At 47.1% G+C, this 22,856-nt stretch overlaps 1 protein-coding gene across 4 annotated transcripts in view; it reads left to right on the forward strand.

Annotated features, from left to right (window-relative positions):
* Nucleotides 1–498: 498 nt before the first annotated feature.
* Nucleotides 499–22,856, forward strand: part of PAN3 (poly(A) specific ribonuclease subunit PAN3) — a 219,670-nt gene continuing 197,312 nt past the window's right edge. For all 4 annotated transcript variants that reach the window (XM_030200338.1, XM_030200339.1, XM_030200340.1 and 1 more), the window contains exons 1-2: nucleotides 499–1,068; nucleotides 14,297–14,418. In XM_030200338.1, coding sequence (XP_030056198.1) covers nucleotides 771–1,068; nucleotides 14,297–14,418 — 420 coding nt within the window. In that variant the 5' untranslated portion in view covers nucleotides 499–770. The remainder of the gene's footprint in view (nucleotides 1,069–14,296; nucleotides 14,419–22,856) is intronic.

A 22,856-nucleotide genomic window follows, 5' to 3' on the forward strand; every position in this document is an offset into this window, starting at 1 on the left:
ATTTACATTATTGTGCTATTTTGGCAACATTGAATTTGGTTTTGTTATGAGCAGAGCTCACTTTCAGGTTTAAAAGGTACACATGTGCATGTTATCCCACCCCATGCTTGGAACAAACTCCCTGAGCCCATACGCCAGGCCCCCTCCCTACCCATCTTCAAATCATTGCTCAAAGCCCACCTCTTCAATGTCTCTTTCAGCACCTAATCACAACACTTCTACTCAGAAAATCTAGACTACCCCAACTTGACATTTCGTCCTTTAGATTGTAAGCTCTTCTGAGCAGGGACCGTCCTTAGTTATTAAGATGGCACTATTTGAAGGGTAGCAGTAGCACATAAAAAACGTCCCCAAGTACTTTCTAAGAATATCACTGGGCTTGGGCCTTGCTCTATATATCTCTCTCCTACGCCAGGGCCTCTCACCAGCAAGCAAGCGAAACTCACGGCATTACCCACAAAGCACTGCACAGCGCCGCGCACGCGCAAATGCCAGGCTTCTCAGGAAGCGAAAAATAGGAAAAACAGAGGCGCCGTTTAGGATTTTTTTTTTTTTTTTTTTTAAAGGTTTCCTTCTGAGCTGCGCCCCTAAGTGACTGAGGTAGACGGAAGGAGAAAGTTGGGTCGCGTCACTTTTCCTACTCCTTATTCACCGCGGTCTCACAGGAAAGGAGCCGGACCGCTGGGTACGAGACAGCGAAGGCCGTTCTCCCAGCCGCGGGGTGAGCCTGTGGTGGCGGTGACGGCGGCGGCGGTGGTGGTAGTAGTGCCATGAACAGCGCGCTGCCTCCCGCTGCCGCCCAGCTGCCCGGTCTGAAGCTGAAATACTGCCGCTACTACGCTAAGGACAAGACCTGCTTCTACGGCGACGAGTGCCAGTTCTTGCATGAGGACCCCGGCTCGGCAGTGGGCCTCGGACTCCATAGCAACAGCGTCGCGCTGCCCTTAGCCGGCGGCGGGGCTTCGGTGGGCTATTCTCTCTCGAGCACGGCGGGGGCACCGCCTCCGGCACCTAAAAACAGCGAACTGGGGAGCCACGGGGCTGCGCTGGACTCCCAGCGCCTGACAAGTGAGTTCAGCAGCGGAGGGAGGCCTGCCCGCAGCGAGCGAGCAGGACAGAGGGAGGGGCGGCTTATGCTGAAGGGCTCGCCCCCTCCTCTTTTGCTATGGGAGACTGGTGCTGGGCACAGTCAGGGGATGAATAATCAAGTTCCCGTTGTATCCGTCCCACTGGTACCGAAGCTAACCCGTTATATTAGTATCGTGTAATGGGGTTTCAATTCTTTATCTAGAACTAACCTTTATATGAAGTTGAGGATGAGGGACTACAAGGCATTTGAATGTTGGAGATTGCTGTAGGGGCTGCTATGAAACATAAAACATTCCCCCAGTGCAGTTACTGTAGAAATAGTACTTAAAGAAAAAGTAGTAGAAGATACGAAACACATTTATGCATGCTCACTGGACGTTCTTCCGGCTGTCATTTATAGGACTCTTTGGAGGTTGTGGTGTCTTTTATTGGGCTGTTACCAAGTTAGATATATGAGCTGATGATAAATATCGAAAACTTGTCCTTAACATTATTGCGTTCAATAGAAGGCATTACTGCTTCAAAAGATTTTTTTCATAGACAATTGCTAGTATACTTCAGTAGTTGTCAAATTTAGCATACAGTGAGTTGTAGTTTTTATCTTTTGAGCCACACTGTTGGTACTGGTTTAGGTTTTCATATTTGAACTTTTACTGGCAGCATCTTGAATAGCATGCCAAGCCTTTGTAAATTAAGTTACTAAATACCTAAGGATTTAATTAATAATTTGCTATGCCAAAGTAGATAAAAAGTGTGTTTCAGGCAAGTTTTGAGAGAGAACCTGTTTGTGTCATAGTATAGATAAAAATTTAGCAAAATGTAACTGAACTGAAGTTAACATTACGTACCATAGGAATAATAGATGTTCCTTGAAAGTTCACATACCCTTCTTCCATCACAACTCGAGAATATGCAGGGGGCATTGTTTGGCCTGCATACCATTTGACTTATTTGCATTTAAGCAGCAAACCCTGAGTCCTGTTATTGCTAAAATGCTCATTGGTGAGAAGCAAATATGTTTAATAGCTAGACATGGGGTCAAGAATTGGTCACAGCATGGTCTTGCTTTTGGGATTGCTACTGGCAGTTGTGCTTTCATTACGATTTAAAAGGAGACTTGCAAATGCTTTCTCTGTGGTTATTTTTTTCCATTTGAAACAATATACATAGCTTTATTTCCTCCTCTGACCAAATTCTGTTGCTGGGAATGCCAGAAAACAGTGCAAGTGCAGGTAAAAGTGTTCAAATTGTTGAACGACATGCCAAAATTTGTGTTCAGTAAGGGTAGGCAGTAGTTGGAGGCAATTTCTGTAGGAAACGCAACTTTTTACTTAAGAGTGAAGGGGACGATAATCAAAGCCACTTTTATCAATTTCACTGACAAGAGGCCCTGTGAATTGAGGAAATGTGAGGCATATGGAGTGTATTGTTCAATTACAGACATAACCTATATGGAGTATATTCAATTACAGACAATACAATGGGAGTTCCAATACCACACTGATCTTTAAATTATATTTTCTTGTTTATACTTTGTTGTTTTACTGTAACAAGTGCTAAAATGTAGGCTCTAAAGCAGTGATGGGCAACCTTTTGAGCTTGGTGTGTCAAAATTCACCAAAAAACTGAGCCTAACTCGGGTGGTGTGTCACTTCAAGAAAAATCACAGCTACTAGGAACGCCCCCCGGGCCCCTCCTACCCCCACCCGCTACCGGGCCCGGAACTAACCTTAAAGCCTCCTTTCACGTTGCAGCAAGCAGCAGCAGGGCAGACCTCTCCTCCTTCCTTCTGTGCTCCGCCCTCGCGGATGTTACGTCAGGCGAGGTCAGGACACGGAAGGAAGGCGTGGCCTGCCCTGCTGCTGCTTGCTGCGACGTGAAAGGAGGCTTTAAGATTAGTTTCCGGGAGCGAGGAGGGAGGGCGGACCACACTGCGGCGGCGCCGCGTGTCATCCAAAATGGCTACGTGTGTCAGTGCTGACACGCGTGTCATAGGTTCGCCATCAGGGCTCTAAAGTAATCTGGCGTCAGGAATTTTTCGAGCCATGTATCTTATAGTACAGACAGAGTATCACTTTGGTGGCTGTCCTTTACATTGCCTCTGTCGTGACAATGTCTTTTTGTAGATACGATCTCCAGAACTGTATACAGCCCTCAAGTTGGGCGCTCAGAGGAGACTTGAAGAGAGGTAATATTACTTCTCTTATTATATTAATGATATGGTTCCTTATGCAAGTAAACTAATATTAGACCAGTTTGCCAGTCATTTAATATTATAAACCCTATTTTGGCATGTCTACTTTGTGTCTAATAAAAAGGAAGCAACAGGGCAAATTAGCTATGAGAAATATCACTCCATATCCAATATGTCATTCTTAAACAAATGTATTGAAAATATAAGAAACTATCATTTATTACACTATTTTACGTATATCAAAGCTATTGATCCCTTATAATCCAGATTTTACACGTTTCATGGTAGAGACTGTCTTTCTAGCCTTCATCAATTTGGTGCGGCTAGCAGGCGATTGACTCGCTAACGATCCTACTGGATTTATCAGCTGCCTTTGTTATGCTTCATAATGATACATCAGAGAAGGGGCGTGCTCTCAAGACTGTGGAAAGCATGGCCTAGAGGGAAGCAAAATTTGCTGAACCAATAGAGCTCGATTTTGTCATTAATGTACATCTTTAAGTCTTTTTTTTTTTTAATGTCCAAGAATTTTATTGGTTTTAGAAAAAAGATAAACAATTTATCAAGCAATAACATCAAGTAATTTTTTTTTGGTTATTTTTTTTTGTTACATTTGTACCCCGCGCTTTCCCACTCATGGCAGGCTCAATGCAGCCTACATGGGGCAATGGAGGGTTAAGTGACTTGCCCAGAGTCACAAGGAGCTGCCTGTGCCTGAAGTGGGAATTGAACTCAGTTCCTCAGTTCCCCAGGACCAAAGTCCACCACCCTAACCACTAGGCCACTCCTCCATCTTACATCTTAAGTCTTTTTTAATTTTATTTATTGATCAACATAGTATTGGCTGCCACATCTTAGTCTGACCAACAGATTTGTGTTAGTTGTCTAAACTAGAGATTTTCAACACAGTCCTCTGGACACACCTAGCCAGTCAAAGTTTTCGAGATACCCATAATGAATATGTGTGAGAGAAATTTGCACGCACTACCTCCAATGTATGTAAATCTATTTCATACATATTCATGGTAGATATCCTGAAAACCTGACTGACTGGATGTGTCCCAAGGGCTGAGTTTAGACAAAGGGAGACATCCAGGTATAGCTGTTTGGTGGATGTCAATAAATTGAAGCTTAGTTCTAAAACAATACTAGAATATTAGTGTGGTTGACGTAGCACATAGAGGTTAATTCTGTAACAAGACGCTTACATTTACACTGCAACTGTGTGCCTAAATGTACAGAAGATTTTACTTTACTAATTTTTAGGTACCTAAATGTTCATTTGGGTGCCTAAGTGTTCTATAAATAGACACCCAAATGGCATAGTACATATTTGTAAAGGACATTCTCAAAAACGGAGCATGGGCAGGCCATAGGCACAACAGACATTTAGGTGGACAACTTACAAAGTAACATAGAGGCATATTTTCAAAGCACTTAGACTTATAAAGTTGCATAGTAACCGCCTCCCACGTCTAAATGAGTTTATCTTGTTGGACAGACTGGATGGACCGTTCAGGTCTTTATCTGTCGTCATTTACTATTTTACTATGTAATCATGAATTTGTAGACTTCACTAATCCCAACGAGAGGTTCAAGGCGGTTAACAAAAGAGTGACTCAAACAATACAGCAAAATAAATACAAATGGTACAAGTTAGAATTTATCAAACAATCCTTGCTCTTTCTAATTTCTTTGTAACACCAATTGTATTACGGACTCTGTTATGACGATGCCATAACAGATCTTTGTAAGCCACATTGAGCCTGCAAATAGGTGGGAAAATGTGGGATACAAGTGCAGTAAATAAGTCTTAAGTTTTCTACATAAATTCATGTAATTTGTCTCCGAAACAATTAGTAGGGGAAGAGTGCTCCAAATGGAGCTTACATGATACAAAAACAATGCCTTGAACTGGCGCTTAAGACGAATTCCCTTGAATGATGGAAATTTCAATAGAAAGTAGTTACATAATCACTAAGGCCCTCATGATCCAAAGCCCCGCGCTGTTCCGAACAGCGCTCTAAAAATAGCGTTGGAACAGCGCAGGACTTTACTGCATAGATGATCAAAGATAATGCATGCAAATCTAAGCAGCGCAATTATCTTTGATTATCATGTAAAAGTGCAGGCGAATTCGGCACAATCCTCCCGCACTTGTTTGACAGGTCTGGGCTGTCAAAAGCCCAAACCTGTCAAACAGCCTGCCCCGAGGGCTGGAGGTCCGGAGGGTCTCCACCTCCCCCCCCCCCCCCCCCCAAACCCCCAGAAAATGTTGTGGCCGCCGCCAGCCAAACCCCCTCCCACCCAGTGACTGGGGGGGGGGGGGGGCTGAAGGTCCGGTGGACCTCCAGCCCACCTCAACTCCTCCCCAGCGTTCTCCTTTCAATCCCTGGTGGTCTGTGGTGACAACCCCCTTCCCGGCTCCCCTACCTTCAGTTGGAGGAGGGATGCAGCCTGCCTCCCTCCTCTTCCAGTCGACCCTTACATGGTCTGTAGCTCCGCTCAGCGCATCCCAGGATGCAATGGGCGGGGCTGGGCGCCGCCATTTTGCGGCAGCGTCAACTGGAAGAGGAGGGAGGCAGGCTGCGTCCCTCCTCCAACGAAAGGTAGGGGGGCCGGGAGGGGGGTTGTCACCATGGACCACCAGGGATTGAAAGGAGAATGCTGGGGGGGGGGGGAGTTGGGGTGGGCTGGAGGTTCACTGGACCTCCAGCCCCCCCCCCCCCGTCGCTGGGTGGGAGGGTGGGAGAGCGTTTGGCCGAAGGCGGCCACTTCACAATTTCTGGGGGTTTGGGGGGGGGGGGCTGGAGACCCACCGGATCTCCAGCCCTCCCTGATCATGGGGGGGGGGGGGGGGGTGGGATCGTCGGGGGGACCGGAGGTCCTCCGGACCTCCAGCCCCCTGTTCGCGTTTGCATGCTGGACAGGGCTCACCATTCCTCCCCAATGATCCGCAAAATCTAACACCAGCTTGGAGCTGGCATTGATTTTGCCGCGGCCAGCGACCCAATCTTTGGCGCGCTGGACGCTGATCATTGAGGATGAATGCATTAAAGCTAGTTAGCATGCCTTCACCACTTTCTCCGGCAACGAATTTCAGAGTTTTCTTCACCCAACATGTAATTAAACTCTGGAATTCGTTGCCGGAGAAAGTGGTGAAGGCGGTTAGCTTAGCAGAGTTTAAAAAGGGGTTGGACGGTTTCCTAAAGGACAAGTCCATAAACCGCTACTAAACGGACTTGGAAAATCCAAATTCCAGGAATAACATGTATAGAATGTTTGTACGTTTGGGAAGCTTGCCAGGTGCCCTTGGCCTGGATTGGCCGCTGTCGTGGACAGGATGCAGGGCTCGATGGACCCTTGGTCTTTTCCCAGTATGGCATTACTTATGTACTTATGTACTTGCGCTAAGAGCCCTCGTGTGCGTTGTTTTGGGCGCTCGAGGGCTCTGATCATGGGTCGGCAGCAAACTCTGGCGCTAGTATGGCGTTAACAGCCTCTAGCGCCGGAGTTTGCTTTTAATCATGAGGGCCTAAGTTGCCTGCATGCTTGCAATATTTAAGCACCCATTGACACCTTTGACCAGCGCTGAGCCTGCAAATGCAGGATAAGTAGTCACTTATTTTCTTTTCTCTCATTGCTACTTTATTGACATTCGTGAGGCTTTTTGTGTTTGACACCTCAGATGCTGTGATTTTAGGAGTTATTTGTGTGGTTTGAATTTTGCTCTTCTACTTTATATATATATATTCTTGAATTTGAGGTGTATTTATAATAGAAGTTTAAATAAAGAGTTGATGTATAAAATGCAGGTTTTGGTCCCTGGGGGCAAATGATTGATTACATGCAGTAGGCTCAAGGGTTTGAAATAGCTTTGTGCTATAGGAGACCTAATAGCCTTGCCACTGATGGACGTCCGATTCTTATGGGTCCTTTTTTCCTCTTTTTTTTTTTTTTAATTCTTTTCAATTTTCCCCCTTTTTTTGAGTATTATGTCAATGTTCTTTGTTCCCTTTGGGTCCACCCATTTCGGCCCCGTGAGTTCAGCAGCCTGTCTCTGACCTGACGCCCCAACCTTTCCGAATAGTCTCTCTCTTGATGAGCACATCCAGATCATGTTCCATTAGCACTTGGCGAGGCTTTTACAATATCGGCATCAGGGGTGCTTGCGCTTGCCATGCTTCTTGCTGCCCCAACAGGCACTCGCCCTGCGGTGAGGTCTCCAGTGCCAGTGCTGGCACTCCCTCGACGTCGGTGGAGGATGCTTCACTGGAGTTGAGGGTGGAGCCGACACCTTGATGCCCATCTCGGGGATATGGTTCCTCTTTATCGAGGCAGGTCTGGTCTCGGCCCTCCCATGAGGAGTTCTTTGCCAACACTGATGAGGAGCACTCATGGGAGTCTGATGAAGATCCATAGTATCCCATCTGACCCCTCCCCTCCAGAGGAAAAAGAAAATCTCAACCTGAGTGCTTTTCCTTGCCATCTTTTGTCAGGGAAATGGTGCCTGCCATTTCAATTAATTTAGAAACAGAAGTCAAGCCCAGGGCTGAGATGTTCGAGGTTCTAGACTACAATTCTTCTCCTAGAAAGGTTGTGATGAGCCCACTTCACAAGATCCTTTGGGACGTTCAGGTGAAGAACTGGGAGTCCTCTCTCTCGGTCCTTGTCCTCCCTGAGAAGATACATGATGTGCCGAATCCAGAGCTCCCCTGGGTTTGATAGGCCCCAGTTGCCTCATCACTCCTTGGTGGTGGAATCTGTACTCAGAAGAACCAGGAGTTCTAGAGACTATGCTTTGGTACCCCCTGGCGAAGCTAGAATTCTGGATTCTTTTGCACGGAAGATGTATCGTGCCTCTATGCTTATCTCCCGTATTCAATCTTACCAGCTCTACATGAGCATATACTTGCGGAACTTGGTGCACAGTATATCTGATTTGGCAGATTCTCTCCCACAGGAGCAGGCCGAATCTCTTGGCCAGTTGGTCAAACAGCAGGCATGTCGTAAGTTCTTGGCCAGGAGTGCCTACATCACCTTTGATGTGGTGTCCAGGATCGCTGCCCAGAGTATAGCAATGTGCAGACCCTCATGGCTGCATGTCTCTGACTTTGATCCAGCGGTCTAGCAGAGGTTGGCGGATGCCATGTGCTGAGGGGTTAACCTTTTTGGAGACAAGGTGGAGGAGGTCGCTGTCCTCATCAAGAAACTCACTGACACTATTGATATTCTCTCCTGCTGGATGTGTTTTGCACCTTCCTCCTCAGCTAGGAGGTTTTTGGGCAAGTTGAAGAGGGTTCCCTACTACTCTGAGACATAGGTATGCTCCTTCTTCTTGCCAACCTCAGCAGGCCCAGCCCCAGCTCGCTCTTTCTCATCAATAGTGTGCGCCCAAGGCCCAACCAGCTCCCTACTCAAAGCAGAAGGCAAACTTTTGACTGGCTCCAGCAGAGTATAGCCTCAGTAAAAGTGACCATCACGTACGACCTGCTGGTTGGGAGGGAGGCTGAATTTTTTCCAGGAAAGGTGACCCATTGTAACCTCCGACCAGCGGGTTCATCAAATAGTCCGTCTTGGTTACACCTTGTATTGGTGGCAGAGACCACTAAATTGCTCATTGAGGGTATCTCGCATCGGCTCTCATCAGAAGGAAGTAGTTGCAGAGGAGCTCTCTGCCCTTCTAAAAGTCTGTGTGGTTGAGCCCATTCCAGCAGGGGAAGAAGGGCAGGGATTCTATTCCAAGTACTTCTTGTGCCCAAGAAAACGGGGGTGGGGGAGGGAATGTGTCCATCCTAGACCTAAGGGGCCTGAACAAATTCTTGGTCAAAGAAAAGTTCAGAATGGTTCCCCTGGGCACCCTTCTCCCCATGATTCAGGAACATGATTGGCTAATCTCGCTGGACTTAAAGGATGCTTACATTCACATCCTGATAACTTCCAGGTCATAGGAAGTATCTTCGATTTCGGCTGGGGACACATCCCAGTACTGTGTGTTGCCTTTTGGCCTCACATCGCCTTCCAGGGTCTTCACCAAATGTCTTACGGTAGTTGCAGCGTTGCAACACAGGCAGGCTAACACATGGATTCCCAATCTGAACGATTGGCTGGTGAAGAGCACGTTGGAGGTCAGTGTTCAGGAGTCCATGTGGAAAACTATTCAGGTGTTAGAGCTGCTAGAATTCATTTTAAAGTACCCCAAGTCCCATCTGCATCCTGTTCAATAATTGGAGCTCATAGGAGCTCTGCTAGACACACAGCAGACGTGGGCTTTTCTTCCTGAGCAGAGGGCAGATACTCTTGTTGCTCTTGCCACTCAGGTCTGAGCCAGCCAGCAGATCACAACTGAAGCAGATGTTGAGGCTGTTAGGCCACATGGCCTTCACTATCCTTGTTGCACCCATGGCATGTCTTCACATGACTGCCCAGTGGAACCTAGCTTCCCAGTGGTTTCAAGCCTCAGGGAAACCTAGTGGATGTCATCTGAGTTGGTTCAGTCTCTGCGTTGTTGGACAATTCGATCCAGTTTGACTTTGGGACTTCCATTACAAATTCCTCAGCCCCAGAGGGTGCTGATGATGGATGCATCCCTCTTGAGTTGGGGAGCTCACTTAGACGGGCTTCACACTCAAGGTGCTTGAACAGCCCAGGAGACGGATTTCCATATCAACTTTCTGGAGCTATGGACAATTTGGAACACTCTAAAGGCTTTCGGAGATCAGCTATTCAACCAAATTGTATGCATTCAAACAGACAATCAGGTTTCAATTTACTATTCCAACAAGTGGGGGTTACCGGATCACGCCCACTGTGCCAGGATTCCGTCCGTATGTGGCACTGGGCAGTCCAGCATGGGATGCTCCTCGAGGCTACTTACCTGGAGGGCAAAACCAGCAGCCTGGCCGACAGACTGAGCAAGGTCATGCGACCGCTTGAACGGTCCCTCAGCATAAGTGTTGCTTGTGAGATCTTCTAAACATGGGGCACCCCCTTGGTGGATCTCTTTGCTACTCAGTTCAGTCACAAAGTCCCTCAGGACTGCTCCAAGCCCACGACAGACTAGCGTCGGATGCCTTCCTCCGTCATTGGGGGACTGGTCTGGGACTTTTTCTAAAAAGTTGTCTGTTGAGTACATAAGTGTAGCCATAGTGGGGCAGACCGAAGGTCCATCAAGCCCAGTATCCTGTTTCCAACAGTGGCCAATCCTGGTCACAAGTACCTGGCAAGATCCCAAAACAGTACAATACATTTTATGGTGCTTATCCTAGAAATAAGCAGTGGATTTTCCCAAGTCCATTTTAATAATAGCTTATGGACTTTTCTTTTAGGAAGCTAAGCTAACGTCGGATGTGGCTTCTCTGTCAGGTTTCACAAGCACCTCTTTGGAGGTAAACTTAGCTTTGGAGAAGCTCTAGAGTAGTTGGTTACATACCTGGGGACCTCCAGCCCTCAGATATTGTCAGAGGACAAGCTTCAAGCTTCTTTTCCATCCTCTCAGTATCAGCTTAGGATTTGGAAGGGCATGGGCTCCAGGCCAGCTGAATCTAGCTTGCAGGATTCCCACTTCAACGAAGACATATTGCCTTTCCAGATGATCGAAAGAACTTGTCTTCAACTTCAGGTCTCTGTTCCTTCCACATCTCCCAATGATAGGGTCTCGGTTCACTCCTCTCCAGGAGTGGGCCACAATTTCCTCACACTAATGCGTCTTGGACATCATACAGCAGGGTTATGCATTGGCGTTCTCCCGTTCCCTTGCACATTTTTTTTCTTGGGATCTCCATACAATCTCCAGCCCATATGACGGACAGTTCAAGCCACCTCTTCATTAAACCACAGTAGAGACTGTCCCCACTTGTGTTTGGGGAAGTTATTCCACTTCCTTGTAGCTCGAAAGAAGGGAGATTCTTCCCCCTGGGTTTGGACATCAACCAAGTCCACAGAGTATTCACAGTTCAACACTTCCCAATGGGAAATTGGCAGTGTGTCCTAGTTTCAACCCAGCAGGGAGAGTTTCTGACTTCCCTGGCTCTCCGGGATACGTTCTTTTCATATTCCTTTTCTCCTTTCCAGAGAAGATTTCTGTGCTTTGATCTCCTTGAGAACATGATCAATTTATGTCCATGCCTTTCAGCCTTCCCATATCACCATGGACATTTTTTCAAGGTCCTAGTGGTAGTGGCTCCCAAGGATGGATTGAAAGGGCAAGCATACCTCACACGTGGCTGATTTGCGACTCTTCCTCCCTACTGAGTCTACAAATTTTGTCCATGCTAGCCCCTCTGCTTCAGTCTGAAGGATTGGTATTCAGTTTCTGCAAACGTCAGTTGTTTCCCACAAATATCTTGGAGTTTCTGGGAGTGATATTCGCCATGGGCTTAGGGAGGACAGGGTATTCCTGTTGCACATCTGCAGAATTTCAGACCCAAGTCAGGTTCTACTTTCCCTACCAGGTCACAGGGTCGGAGGATCTGTTCAGGTTCTGGGCACAGTGGCCGCGCTAACTTGGAATTTCTTCCTTGGGCCACATTTCACATAGACTCCTTCTCTCTTTGTCCCTCCAAGCCAAACTCAGCTTCACTGGTAGATTTAGCGCAGTCTTCCCTGAACAGTTCAGTAGTGTGCTCACGCGCTCTTTCACTCGCTCGACTTTTCACTCTCTCGCACACTTGCTCTCTCTTGCTCTCTGCAGGTGCCAATCTGCAACTCATATGCTGCTAAGGCATGCCTTAGCTGGATTGTAAGGTTTTGGATTCCGTCCAAAGGTCTGGCGGTCAGCCTTCTACAGCATTGCAGGATGCAGAGATGAGGCTGGCGGATTCATTGTATAGCTTGTTTTGGGCATCAGCCAAGTATATGTCTTTTGTGGTCACAGCCTGCCATTCGTTGTGCCACTGGGTGGCGGATGCAGCTTCCACCAGTGGCTGGTTAAGCTACCTTTGTAGGGCAAGCTGTGGTTTGGTTCAAACTTAATGAAGTTGGTGGAAACTCTGGGTTACTCCAAGGCTCAGTGTCTTCCTGAGGGCAAGTCCAAATGCTCTCTCCGGTTGGGTTGGGCTCCCCTTGTTTTAACAATGCCAGGGGCTATCGTCCGAGGCGGTCTAATTTTAATCTGAGTTCCAAGCATCAGCACAAGCAGGGTTTCGTACCTCTAGTCTTCGAACCACTGAGATCCACTGAATTTCTCCTGAAATGGTGATGGTGTGAACAGGCCTATCTTTTCTTCATAGGGGGGTTTATGCCTTTCATCTCAGTCAATTATGTGTCCTTCTGCGCTATTGGGAGGTGACTGACAAGTTCCGTCAGTCAGATCATTTGTTTGTGCCTTTCTTGGGTCCTCCAAGAGGTAATGCGATTTCCTCAGCCACGTTTACTCGCTGAGTCAAGGAGGATATCGCGCCCATGTATTGACTAGTGGATAAACCACTTTCGGCTGGATTCCAGGCATTTTCTACCCAAGTTGTCACAACTACCTGGGTGGCGACCCGTCTGTTCTCCCTGGAGGAAATATATAGGGCGGCCACATGGTCTACCTTGCATGCCTTCTCCAGTCACTACCTTTTGCAGGACGCTGCTCGATTGGATGCATCTTTGGAATATCTGTGCCCTCCTCAGGGGTTCCAGGTTCCCACCGTACTTCAGGACTTCTTTGTTACATCCCACAAGTATCTGGATTCATCTGCTGCTGACGCTAAGGAACAAAGAATTGTCTTACCTGATAATTTTCTTTCCTTTAGGCACAGCTGAATCCAGAGGCCCGCCTTGTTTTTCTGGTGGCTCCGTTCAGTACTCTTGGTTGGATCTGGTTGCTGCAATTTTACCTGTTTACGTTTGATAGACCCCTGTAATCAGTTTCCAGGTTTGCAGTTCTTGCTTTTCTACTTTTCTTATGGGGAAGGAAAACTATTATAATTCTGTTTCTTTCTGTTTTGTTATGAGAAATACTGACTGACCAAGGAGCATTCCGTCCTATAAGACAGAGAGTTCTGAACTGAGCTATCTCCACCTGCTGGTTGATGTCACATCCCACACTTATCCGGATTCATTTTCTGTGCCTAAAGAAAATAAAATTATCAGGTAAGACACAATTTTTTTGTTGAGACACAGCCATTTTGGTGTCTAGCCCATTTAAGAGACTTTTCATAAAGGACAGCTGCAGAGCTGCCACTTGGTCCTCATTGCATGCTTTAATATTGCACTATTCTTGGATCGTATACTTGAGTGTGATGGGACAAGCAATATTAAAGAACTGCTTTGCTTAGTGACACCAACTCTTCCAGAACAACAACTGAATTGGGTTGCTTAGAATCTAGAGTAAAGGTGCAGTCCTTCAGAATTTCTAATTGGAAACGACTCCTTTTTCAGATGAAGAGAAGCAGTTCTGCAACTTTCAGTTCAGGAGAGCCCACTTTTTTTGAGGCTGATTCATCCTGTTTATCGACAGAGAAAGCAAAGTTACTTACTTGTAGCAGATGTTCTCTGTAGACAGCCAGCCACCTCCCTGAGAGCTGGTGCTAAGCTATGTACCAACTGAGTTCTCTCTGCAGGTGTGCAAGGTAAAGGAAGAAGCACACCATGATCAGAAGGTTTTACTAGTAATTTGAGCTCTGCGACATTTCTATGTTTGATTTATCCTGCTGTATTTGAGGAACCCATGTTCCAGGTAAGCAATTTTGATTTCTACTTTTTATTTTCTTTATCTCTACCTGTGTTCCTTTTGTTCTCACTTCCTCCCTGGGCCCAGTACACAGAAATCTGATTTGGAGCTGCAGGCATATGAGCAAGAGCTATTCATTGTGTGTGTGCAGATTAATGTGAACTCTGAATGCCAGTCCATGTGCATGTTGTTTTTATTGCTTTAGAGAGACACTTCTTAATAAACGTGTTCATGGTGATACAGTATTACTATAGAGAGGGGTCGAACACTGAAGAATACCACAAGTTGAAATAGCAGAGTAAAAGAATTTGAATCCAATACATTAAAAAAATAAAACAATTTTTTTCCTTCCCCAGTTCCTGGAATAGATGGAGGTGTCCTAACAGATTCTGGTCTCACAGATTCCTACTTCAGTACCAGCTTTATTGGAGTCAATGGATTTGGAAGCCCTGCAGAAACAAAATATCCTATGATGCAGGTAAAAAAAAAAAAGGATTTTAAAAGCAAAACTATTAGTAACTATATACATAAGTATAGTTCTGCAGGAGAGGTGTGAATGTCTCCCAATATTGTTTTCGCATGCTGTAAAAGGTATCTTGAATATCTATTGATATTCAGGAATATTATTATTATTATTATTAACATTTGTATAGCGCTAATCAGGAACTTTGTGTTGTATGAAAGGTTTGGATTATAGATCTAATTACTTGCCTTTATAGAATCTCAGCTCAAGATAAGTCACACCTAAGGGCTCTGTTTATGACATTAATGCATGTTGGCCAAGAAAGCAGCTTATCACCAAAATAATTCATGAGTTGCAAAGCAATGCACTATGCAAATGGAATATTCCTTGTCACCTGCAGCAGATGAATCCAGGAACTGGTGGGTTATGTCTGTTTACCAAGTACCAACAGGTGGAGATTGAGATAAACAGAACTGAAGGCACTGATACCAGTCGGCCAGCTCCTTCCTCAGTTAGTATATCTCTATCTCCAGCAGGTGGTGGACGGCTTATCTCCAGCTCCCCGATCCAAGGTTCCTGAGGGTGCTCCTGGGCCGGTGGCCAGTTTGAGCCGGGGTGGCTGACTGAGGGTGTCAATTTTGGAAGCATACCCAGTCTCTGGGTCCCCGCTTTACCCGATATTCCCTCTTTACAGGCTTTCTCTGCTACTCTTTTGTTTTTTTCCTACCTCCTCGCTAAAAAAGAGCAATAAGATTTTTTTTTTTTTTTTTTTTTTAAGTAAAAGAGAATTTGAAGAGAGAGCAGTTCTGTTCGGTGCCTGTCTGACTCCTGCCTTAGCTTCAGATCCGGAGCGTTTTTTCCTCGGCTCCTGACTTGCAGGTCCCGCGCTTTTCTTCAGCAGCGGGTAAGTGCCGGCTTCTTTTGTTCCTTCGGGGTTGTCCGGTATGGCAGCAGAGACCATGAAACGCTGTTCCTGCTGTGGGAAATGGCATTTGGCGGCAGGTCTCTGCAGCGCTGAAGTTTCTGAGGTAGAAGGGCTCTTTTCCCAGAAATTGCGCTTTCCCACTCTGAGCCTTACAGTTTGCGTGGAATTTTGAAGAATGCTGCCGAAGCGGCTCTATTGGCGACTTCTGCCTGTAATCCTTCTCCTTAGTTGGGAGAACCTTCCGGGGGTTTTGGCACATCTCCTTTCCTTCCTGGGGGCATGGCTGCAGCCTTGACTTCTTTGGGGGATTTCTTTTTCACCGAATTTGTTTTATTAATGCATCAAGCTTATGTTCTTTAGTGCACTCTCCCTCATTCTGCCCCAGCTCCTTCTCTTGAGGTTCCTGGGGGCTCTTTGGGGAGACCGGAGTGTGCTAGGGTTGTCTCCGGAACAGATATCTTCCCTGAAGAGATGGAGGGTTTCTTTGGTGTCTGAGGACAGGTCCTTGGTCCCCATACCTACAGCCCCATCTCTGGTTGCTCCTACAGAAGGTTTGTGGAGTCAGACGGGCCTGGATGATGTGGAAGAGGATGTCCTTCTTCCTGACCAGGCGGATAACACTTCAGTGGTGCTGCTTTTTCATAAGGAGTAGTTGTCCTCCTTTATTTCTCAGGCTTTAGAGTCTTTGAATATTGCAGACCCGGAGGTTGCTGCCTCTCAAGCTGTTAACCCCAAAATGGCCAGTACCAGATGCCCATAGAAGGCCTTTCCAGTACACGAGGCTATAGAAGAATTAATTTCAGCTCAGTGGGCAGGCCCTGATGGGGTTCTTAAGGTGGCCATAGCTATGTCCCGTCTGTATCCGGTCTCGGTGGACCTGGCAGAGCAGTTTTCTCTTCCTAATGTGGATGCTTTGGTGATGGCTGTCACTAAGAAAACTACGCTACCGGTATAAGGTGGGGTAGTGCTCAAGGATATGCAAGACAGATGTCTGAAGTCCTCCTTGAAACATGCCTTTGAAGTGGCCACTTTGACTCTCCAGGCTTCTGTTTGTAGTTCTTATGCGGCTAGAGCCTGTCTTAGTTGGCTCCATTCAGTTATGGACTCTGACCAGGAGACTGATCTTCCGAGGGTTCCTACATTCTCTCACATGGACGTAGGCCTCGCCTATTTGGCGGATGCTCCGGATGACTTAGTTCGCGCGTCAGCCAAGCTCATGGCCCTGGCTGTTTCCTCTCGACGCCTGTTGTGGCTCCGACATTGGGCAGCGGATATGGCCTCCAAGCAGCGCCTCATTAAGTTGCCCTTTTGAGGGAAATTGCTCTTTGGTGAGGACTTATAGAAAATTGTCAAAGACTTGGGGGAATTCCAAATCTTAACGCCTCCCCGAAGAGAAACCCAAGCCTAGCTCTAGGCAGGGATCTTCAAAATCTCGTTTCCGGGAGGCGCGACTGTATCGGCCAGGTCATTCTTTGGGCACCTTCCAGTGTCCTCGCTTTTCTCAGCGTTCCTCCTTTCACAATGACAAGCGTTTGACCGGAGGACCTACTCATCAAGGAACTGTTCCTCGAGCCTCCCACTGATGGGACACAGGCCCACTGTGGAGGAGCACATCGGGGGTCGACTCTCCTTATTTGTTCCAGAGTGGGTCAAAATAACTTCAGACCAATGGGTTTTCGATGTGGTGCGGGAGGGTTACAAACTAGAGTTTGTCTCTCCCGTCGCAGACTTTTTTCTGGAGTACCGCTGTGCCACGCGTTCCATACGGATGGCAGTTCTAAACATCTTACAAGATCTTCTGCGGATGGGGGCCATAGTGCCTGTCCCTCCTCTCGAAGTTCGCACAGGCCACTATTCCATTTACTTTGTAGTTCCGAAAAAGGGAGGAGCTTTTCGGCCTATTCTCGATGTAAGGAAAGTGAACAGGTTTTTATGGGTCCGACGCTTTCATATGGAGATGTTGCACGCTGTTATTTTGGCAGTTCAACCTGGTGAGTTCTTGACTGCTCTCGACCTGCAAGAGCCTTACTTGCACATTCCCATTTGGCAGCCTCATCAGCTGTTCCTCAGGTTTGCAGTTCTAGGGCAGCACTTACAGTTTTGGGCCCTTCCCTTTGGACTGGCCACAGCCCCGTGCACTTTCTCAAAGATCATGGTGGTGGTGGCAGCCTTTTTACAGAAGAAAGGGATTCGGGTACATCCTATCTCGACGACTGGTTGATTGGAGTGGCTACAGCACAAGAGAGTCGGTTTGCCACCGACCGAGTTATTGTGCGCCTTCAATCCTTGGGTTGGGTCATCAACAGAGACGAACCACCTTCTTCCTACTCAGACCCTGGAATACCTCGGCGTGCTGTTTGATAAGAAGCAAGGGAAGGTGTTTTTACCCGATGGCGGATCAATCTGCTTTCCCAGGTCCGGTCTTTGTTGAGCCTTCCCTGCCCCCGAGTTTGGGACTAGGTTCAACTCCTCGGCTTCATGGCAGCCACCTTAGAAGTCATTCCATGGGCGAGGGCTCACATGCAGCCTCTCTAGCTCTTTCTGTTGAGCAAATGGTGGCTGGCTTCTCTGGACTATCAGCGGCACCTCCCTTGGTGAGCCGAGCCAGGGACAGCTTAGCATGGTGGCTCCTACATTCCAATTTGCAGAAGGGCATGCCATTGGCCTCCCCCAATTGGGTGATGGTCGTGACGGATGCCAGTCTTTTGGGGTGTGGAGCCCATTGCCTAGATTGCCCTGGGATCTTGGACTGTGCTCGAAGCAACTTGGCCAATAAATCGTTTGGAGTTGAGAGCAGGGAGGCACTTGCAGTCTTCCCCTAGCAGAAGAGGCGTCCTGTCTCCTGGTTTGGGCAGAATCTCTTGTTCTTTGCCTCACATTGTGGGTCAGAACAATACTCAGGCGGACTTTCTCAGCCAGACTCTTTTGGATGCAGCGGAATTGGAGCTGTCGGCCTCAGCGTTTTGTCTGATCTGTCGGCGTTGGGGGAAGCCGGTGATGGATCTCCTGGCTATGGAACAGAATGCCAAAGTCTCCAAGTTCTTCAGCCGAAAAAGACAACCCGGAACCACAGGGCTGGACGCCCTTCTCCAGCCGTGGCCGGAGATGGGGCTCTTGTATGTCTTCCCCCCCCCCCCCCCCCCCCGTGGCCACTGATAGGGAGAATTCTGTACTGCATAGGACTTCATCGGGGACCGGTGGTACTAGTAGCATCGGACTGCTCCAGCGCCTGAGGTATGTGGATCTGATTTAGTTGCACAGGGGTCATCCTTTGTGGCTGCCAGTGACTCCGGATCTTCTACACCAAGGGCCAGTCTGGATGGAAAATCCCTCTGTTTGAGGAAGAATGGTTTTTCGGAACCCATCATTACCACACTTTTGTGGGCTCGGAAACAGTTTGCTTCGACTTCTTATGCTCGAGTGTGGAAGACCATTTCGGTGTGGTGTGATCAGCGCACCGGGCCGGCTTTTCCGGCTTTGATTTTAGTCATCTTGGTGTTCCTTCAGGAGGGACTTCAAAAGAGCTTGGCCTATAATTCCTTTCGGGTCCGGGTAGCTGCTCTGGCGTGTTTTCGGGGACGAGTGGCCGGTTCTTTCCTGGCAGCTCACCCGGATGTGGTTCGTTTTCTGGGCAGAGCTCTCCATCTTCACCCTTCCCTTCGGCGACTGTGCCCTTCTTGGCGTTTAAACCTGGTACTCCGTGCTCTCCAAGCACCGCCATTAGAACCCTCACACAAGGCTTCTGAAAAGAATATTACCCTTAAAACAGTGTTTTTGGTTGCCATTACTTCAGTTCAACGGATTTCGGAACTTCAGGCTTTGTCTTGCTGGGATCCCTTTTTGCAGTTTTCTGAAGCCAGGGGTCTCTATTCGAATGGTCCCTTCCTTTTTGCCTAAGGGTAGTCTCGGCCTTCCACCTCAATCAGACTCTTTATCTTGCTTCGTGTAGGAAGGAAGATTATCCTGAGGAATTTGCGTTTCTTCGCCTTTTGGATGTGCGGAGAGCTCTCTTCCAGTATTTGCAAGGCTCTAATGAGTTTCGTCGCTCTGATTTTCGTTTTGTGCTTCTCTCTGGAGCGAAGAGAGGTGAGATGGCCTCCAAGACTTCCATTGCTCGGCGGATTAAGGAGGCCATTATATCTGCATATATTTTACACAGTCTGCTTCCGCCGCCAGCTTTGAAGGCCAATTCTACTCGAGCTCAGGCAACTTCTTAGGCAAAGACGTTTATTTTATCTCTGGATGAGATCTGTCGCGCAGCTATGTGGGCTTCCCGTCATACCTTCGTCAAGCATTACAGATTGGATGTGGCCGCTCGGGAAGATTTGCGTTTCGGGGCAGAGGTGTTGGCGCGGGGAGCGTCGGCTTCCCTCCCTATTTACGTATTGCTTTGGTACATCCCACCAGTTCCTGGATTCATCTGCTGCAGGTAACAAGGTAAAATTATGTCTTACCTGATCACGTTCTTTCCTTTAGCCGCAGCAGATGAATTCAGGATCTCTCCCTCTTAGCTGACTTTGTTCTTTGTTCTGCACGAATTGCTGCATTGTCTTTTCTGTGTTCTCTCTTACAGATTCAGACAGGTTTGTGAACACTGTACGGATTTCAGTTCATACAACGAATGGATTCTGTTTCAAGTTACGTTATTTGCTTCTCTGTTTTTTGTAGTGAGAATGGTTACTGAGTTCTAGTTTTCTCCTAGTTGCCTTGGTTACTGCTTACGAATGATATATACTAACTAAGGAAGGAGCTGGTCGTCTGGTATCACTGTCTTCAGTTCTGTTTATCTCTGTCTCCACCTGCTGGTAGACCCACCAGTTCCTGGATTCATCTGCTGCGGCTAAAGGAAAGAAAATGATCAGGTAAGACATAATTTTACCATCCACATACTGTTAGCTTTCTTGGAATAATGTTAAGTAACCCTGCTCCCTCCTCCAAGCATCGGCATGTTAATGTGCAGCCCAATGCTACTGGGAAATAGCTTAAAAAGGGCCAGGAGATGTTTGTGTGTTGGGGGGGGGGGGGGGGCAGGAAGCAGAAATCCCTCACTCTAGGGATCCAAAGCCCTAGTGCTGTAGTGATGATCAGCATATACCTCTGAGTCACACTTTTATTTTTACTAAAAATATAGTAGGTACCCCAACACCCAGGTACCTACTGGGGTATCCTTGGTGGTTTAGCTGTGATCAGGATGATTCCTGATCACTCTTTCTCTGGCAGTGACATTTTTTGAAGGAGTATTTTTAAGAGTTTTCTAGAAAAAAATGTTTTAAAAAATTTTTTATAGATTTAATTGTTCTTTGCATCAGTGATTTGTTGTCAAATGGAAACCAGCACAAGGACTAGAGTGCTACAGGAAAATCTCTATTTCCTTAGAATAATTTTAGGATGGTTTTGATCCTCATTTCTCTTCTCTTGGCAATATTAAATTTAACAATTAATGAAACCTAACTGAAACTGTGGTGGAGAAAGTAAAATATTGAAGACTTACTATTATTATTTTGTAAATAAGGGCTAGATTGCTGAGTTCCTTAGTGCACATGCAATTAGCAAATGGATCTCATTGCATAAAATGGGACCTGCGGTAAATACTATATTTTGGTGTATGGTAACCCAGTAGTGCCTTAGTAAATCTTGCCCAATACCATTTAAAAAAATTGCTTTCATTATGCTTTACAATGTGCTCTACACCTATGCAGTACCCATGTGAGACCTCATCAGAGTATGGTTTTCTCAGTCTAAAAGAGCAGTGGTTCTTGGAAATTTCTCTTAAAACTTTATTCCGTAGCGTCCCACAGATCAATCTAGAGATGAGTGGCTTTGTCTCTCTACCAGCAGGTGGAGATATAGCAAACCTCTGAAGTTTTCTCTATGTGGACATGTGCAGCCACCTTAATCTCAGTATTCTCTCTTATCTCAGCAGGTGGATGGACATATCCTGTTCAGCTCTGAGGATTGACTTGCTCCTGGTCTGTTCCCTCAGGTCTAGTTGAGCTGGGGATCTTGGCCTTGTTTGGCTGCCTTTTACAGGTACACCTGGTGGGGCCAGGTCCCTCCTCTCCCCACCGTCTCCTCCGGTACCTGTCTGACTACAGTCTCCATTGGCTCTGGTTGTGTGCTGTTCTGCCTAAAAAAAAAACAAAAAAAACCCTAAAGGGTGAAATTTACAGTGAATGACTGGGTGCCTGGAAACTTTGATGCATTCACTCGTGATTTTATGACTCTTACTTCTCCTTCTAAGGCAACCCTCCATTGCCCCATGTAAGCCGCATTGAGCCTGCCATGAGTGGGAAAGCGTGGGGTACAAATGTAACAAAACAAACAAAAAAAGGTAAGCAAATTTGGCTATTTTCCTGCCTTGCCAGTGGAGTGGTTGGGGTCTGCTCTCGTTGCACGCCTGGTAAGCATTGTTACTGCCTTGTGCAGCTCTTTTACATGCTCCCAACACCTTACGTGCTTCGTTAGACCCCGGGTTCTTCTGGACTGCAGGAGAGGTTATGGCGGATCTTTGGCGGGCCTTCTGCCTAGCGGTTGTTTCATGACCACGCCAATTTTGTTTTGTGTTTCGGGATTAGGACAATGTGAGCACGGGCAGGTGAGCTTCAGATTCTCCTGTCTTCCTGGCTCCTGATTCGTTTCGGTGGTGCGCTGGTTTTTTAGCGTTACTACACTGTTGTTTGATAGCAGAGTTCTCCTGGGGAGCGTTTGGTTGTCCTCCCTGCCGTCTCTGTTTTATGACGAGCCAGACTTTCAGTCACCGCAGGTGGTCCAAGGCTACATGTTGGACGCTTAGTGTGCCGGTCCGGGAGGACAGCTTGCTCGTTTTTTGGCAGGCTGTGTAGCTGTGGTTCACTGGCAGCCGCCATCTTTTCTCTTCTTGTTTTTTTTTTCTCATATACTTCGGCTCTGTTTCTAAAAGATTTTATTCCTTAGCTTATTCAGCAGATGAATCCAGGAATTGGTGGGTTGTGTCCATCTACCAGGAGGTGGAGATAGAGATTACAAAGCTGAAGGCAGTGATACCAGACGGCCAGCAACTCCTTCACTTCAGTACATCTCTGTCTCCAGCAGGTGGTGGATGGCTTTTCAGCAGCTCCTGAATTTGTCTGTTGGGGATACTCCTGGGTCCTGTGGGCCAGTTGAGTTTAGGGGTGTCTGGCTGGTGGTACCAACTTTGGGATCATAATCAGCCTTTTGGGTCCCTGCTTCACCCCCCTTGCCTTCCGGTCTTCAGAGCTCTAGCCTTCATCACCAGTTAAAAAAAAAAAAAAAAAGGTGAGCACCATTGCCGCCTTCGGTGTTTAAGAAAAAGAAGTAACAGAAATTTCTGATAGGACCTGGCAGTACAGGGTTTTCTTGTCTTAGTGCTGTGCTTTCAGTCTGTGCAGGCTGCTGCATCAGTGGGATTCTGTTTCTCCTCCGGAGACACCTGCTGTTCGGTGAGTCCCTGCTTATCTCTTTTTCAGTTCGGGGGTACAGTGCTTTTGTTTTGGCGGCGCAGGCATTGGAAAGATGTTCCCGCTGCGGT

The sequence above is a fragment of the Microcaecilia unicolor genome, chromosome 4, assembly GCF_901765095.1.
Source record: "Microcaecilia unicolor chromosome 4, aMicUni1.1, whole genome shotgun sequence".
Lineage (NCBI taxonomy): Eukaryota > Metazoa > Chordata > Amphibia > Gymnophiona > Siphonopidae > Microcaecilia > Microcaecilia unicolor.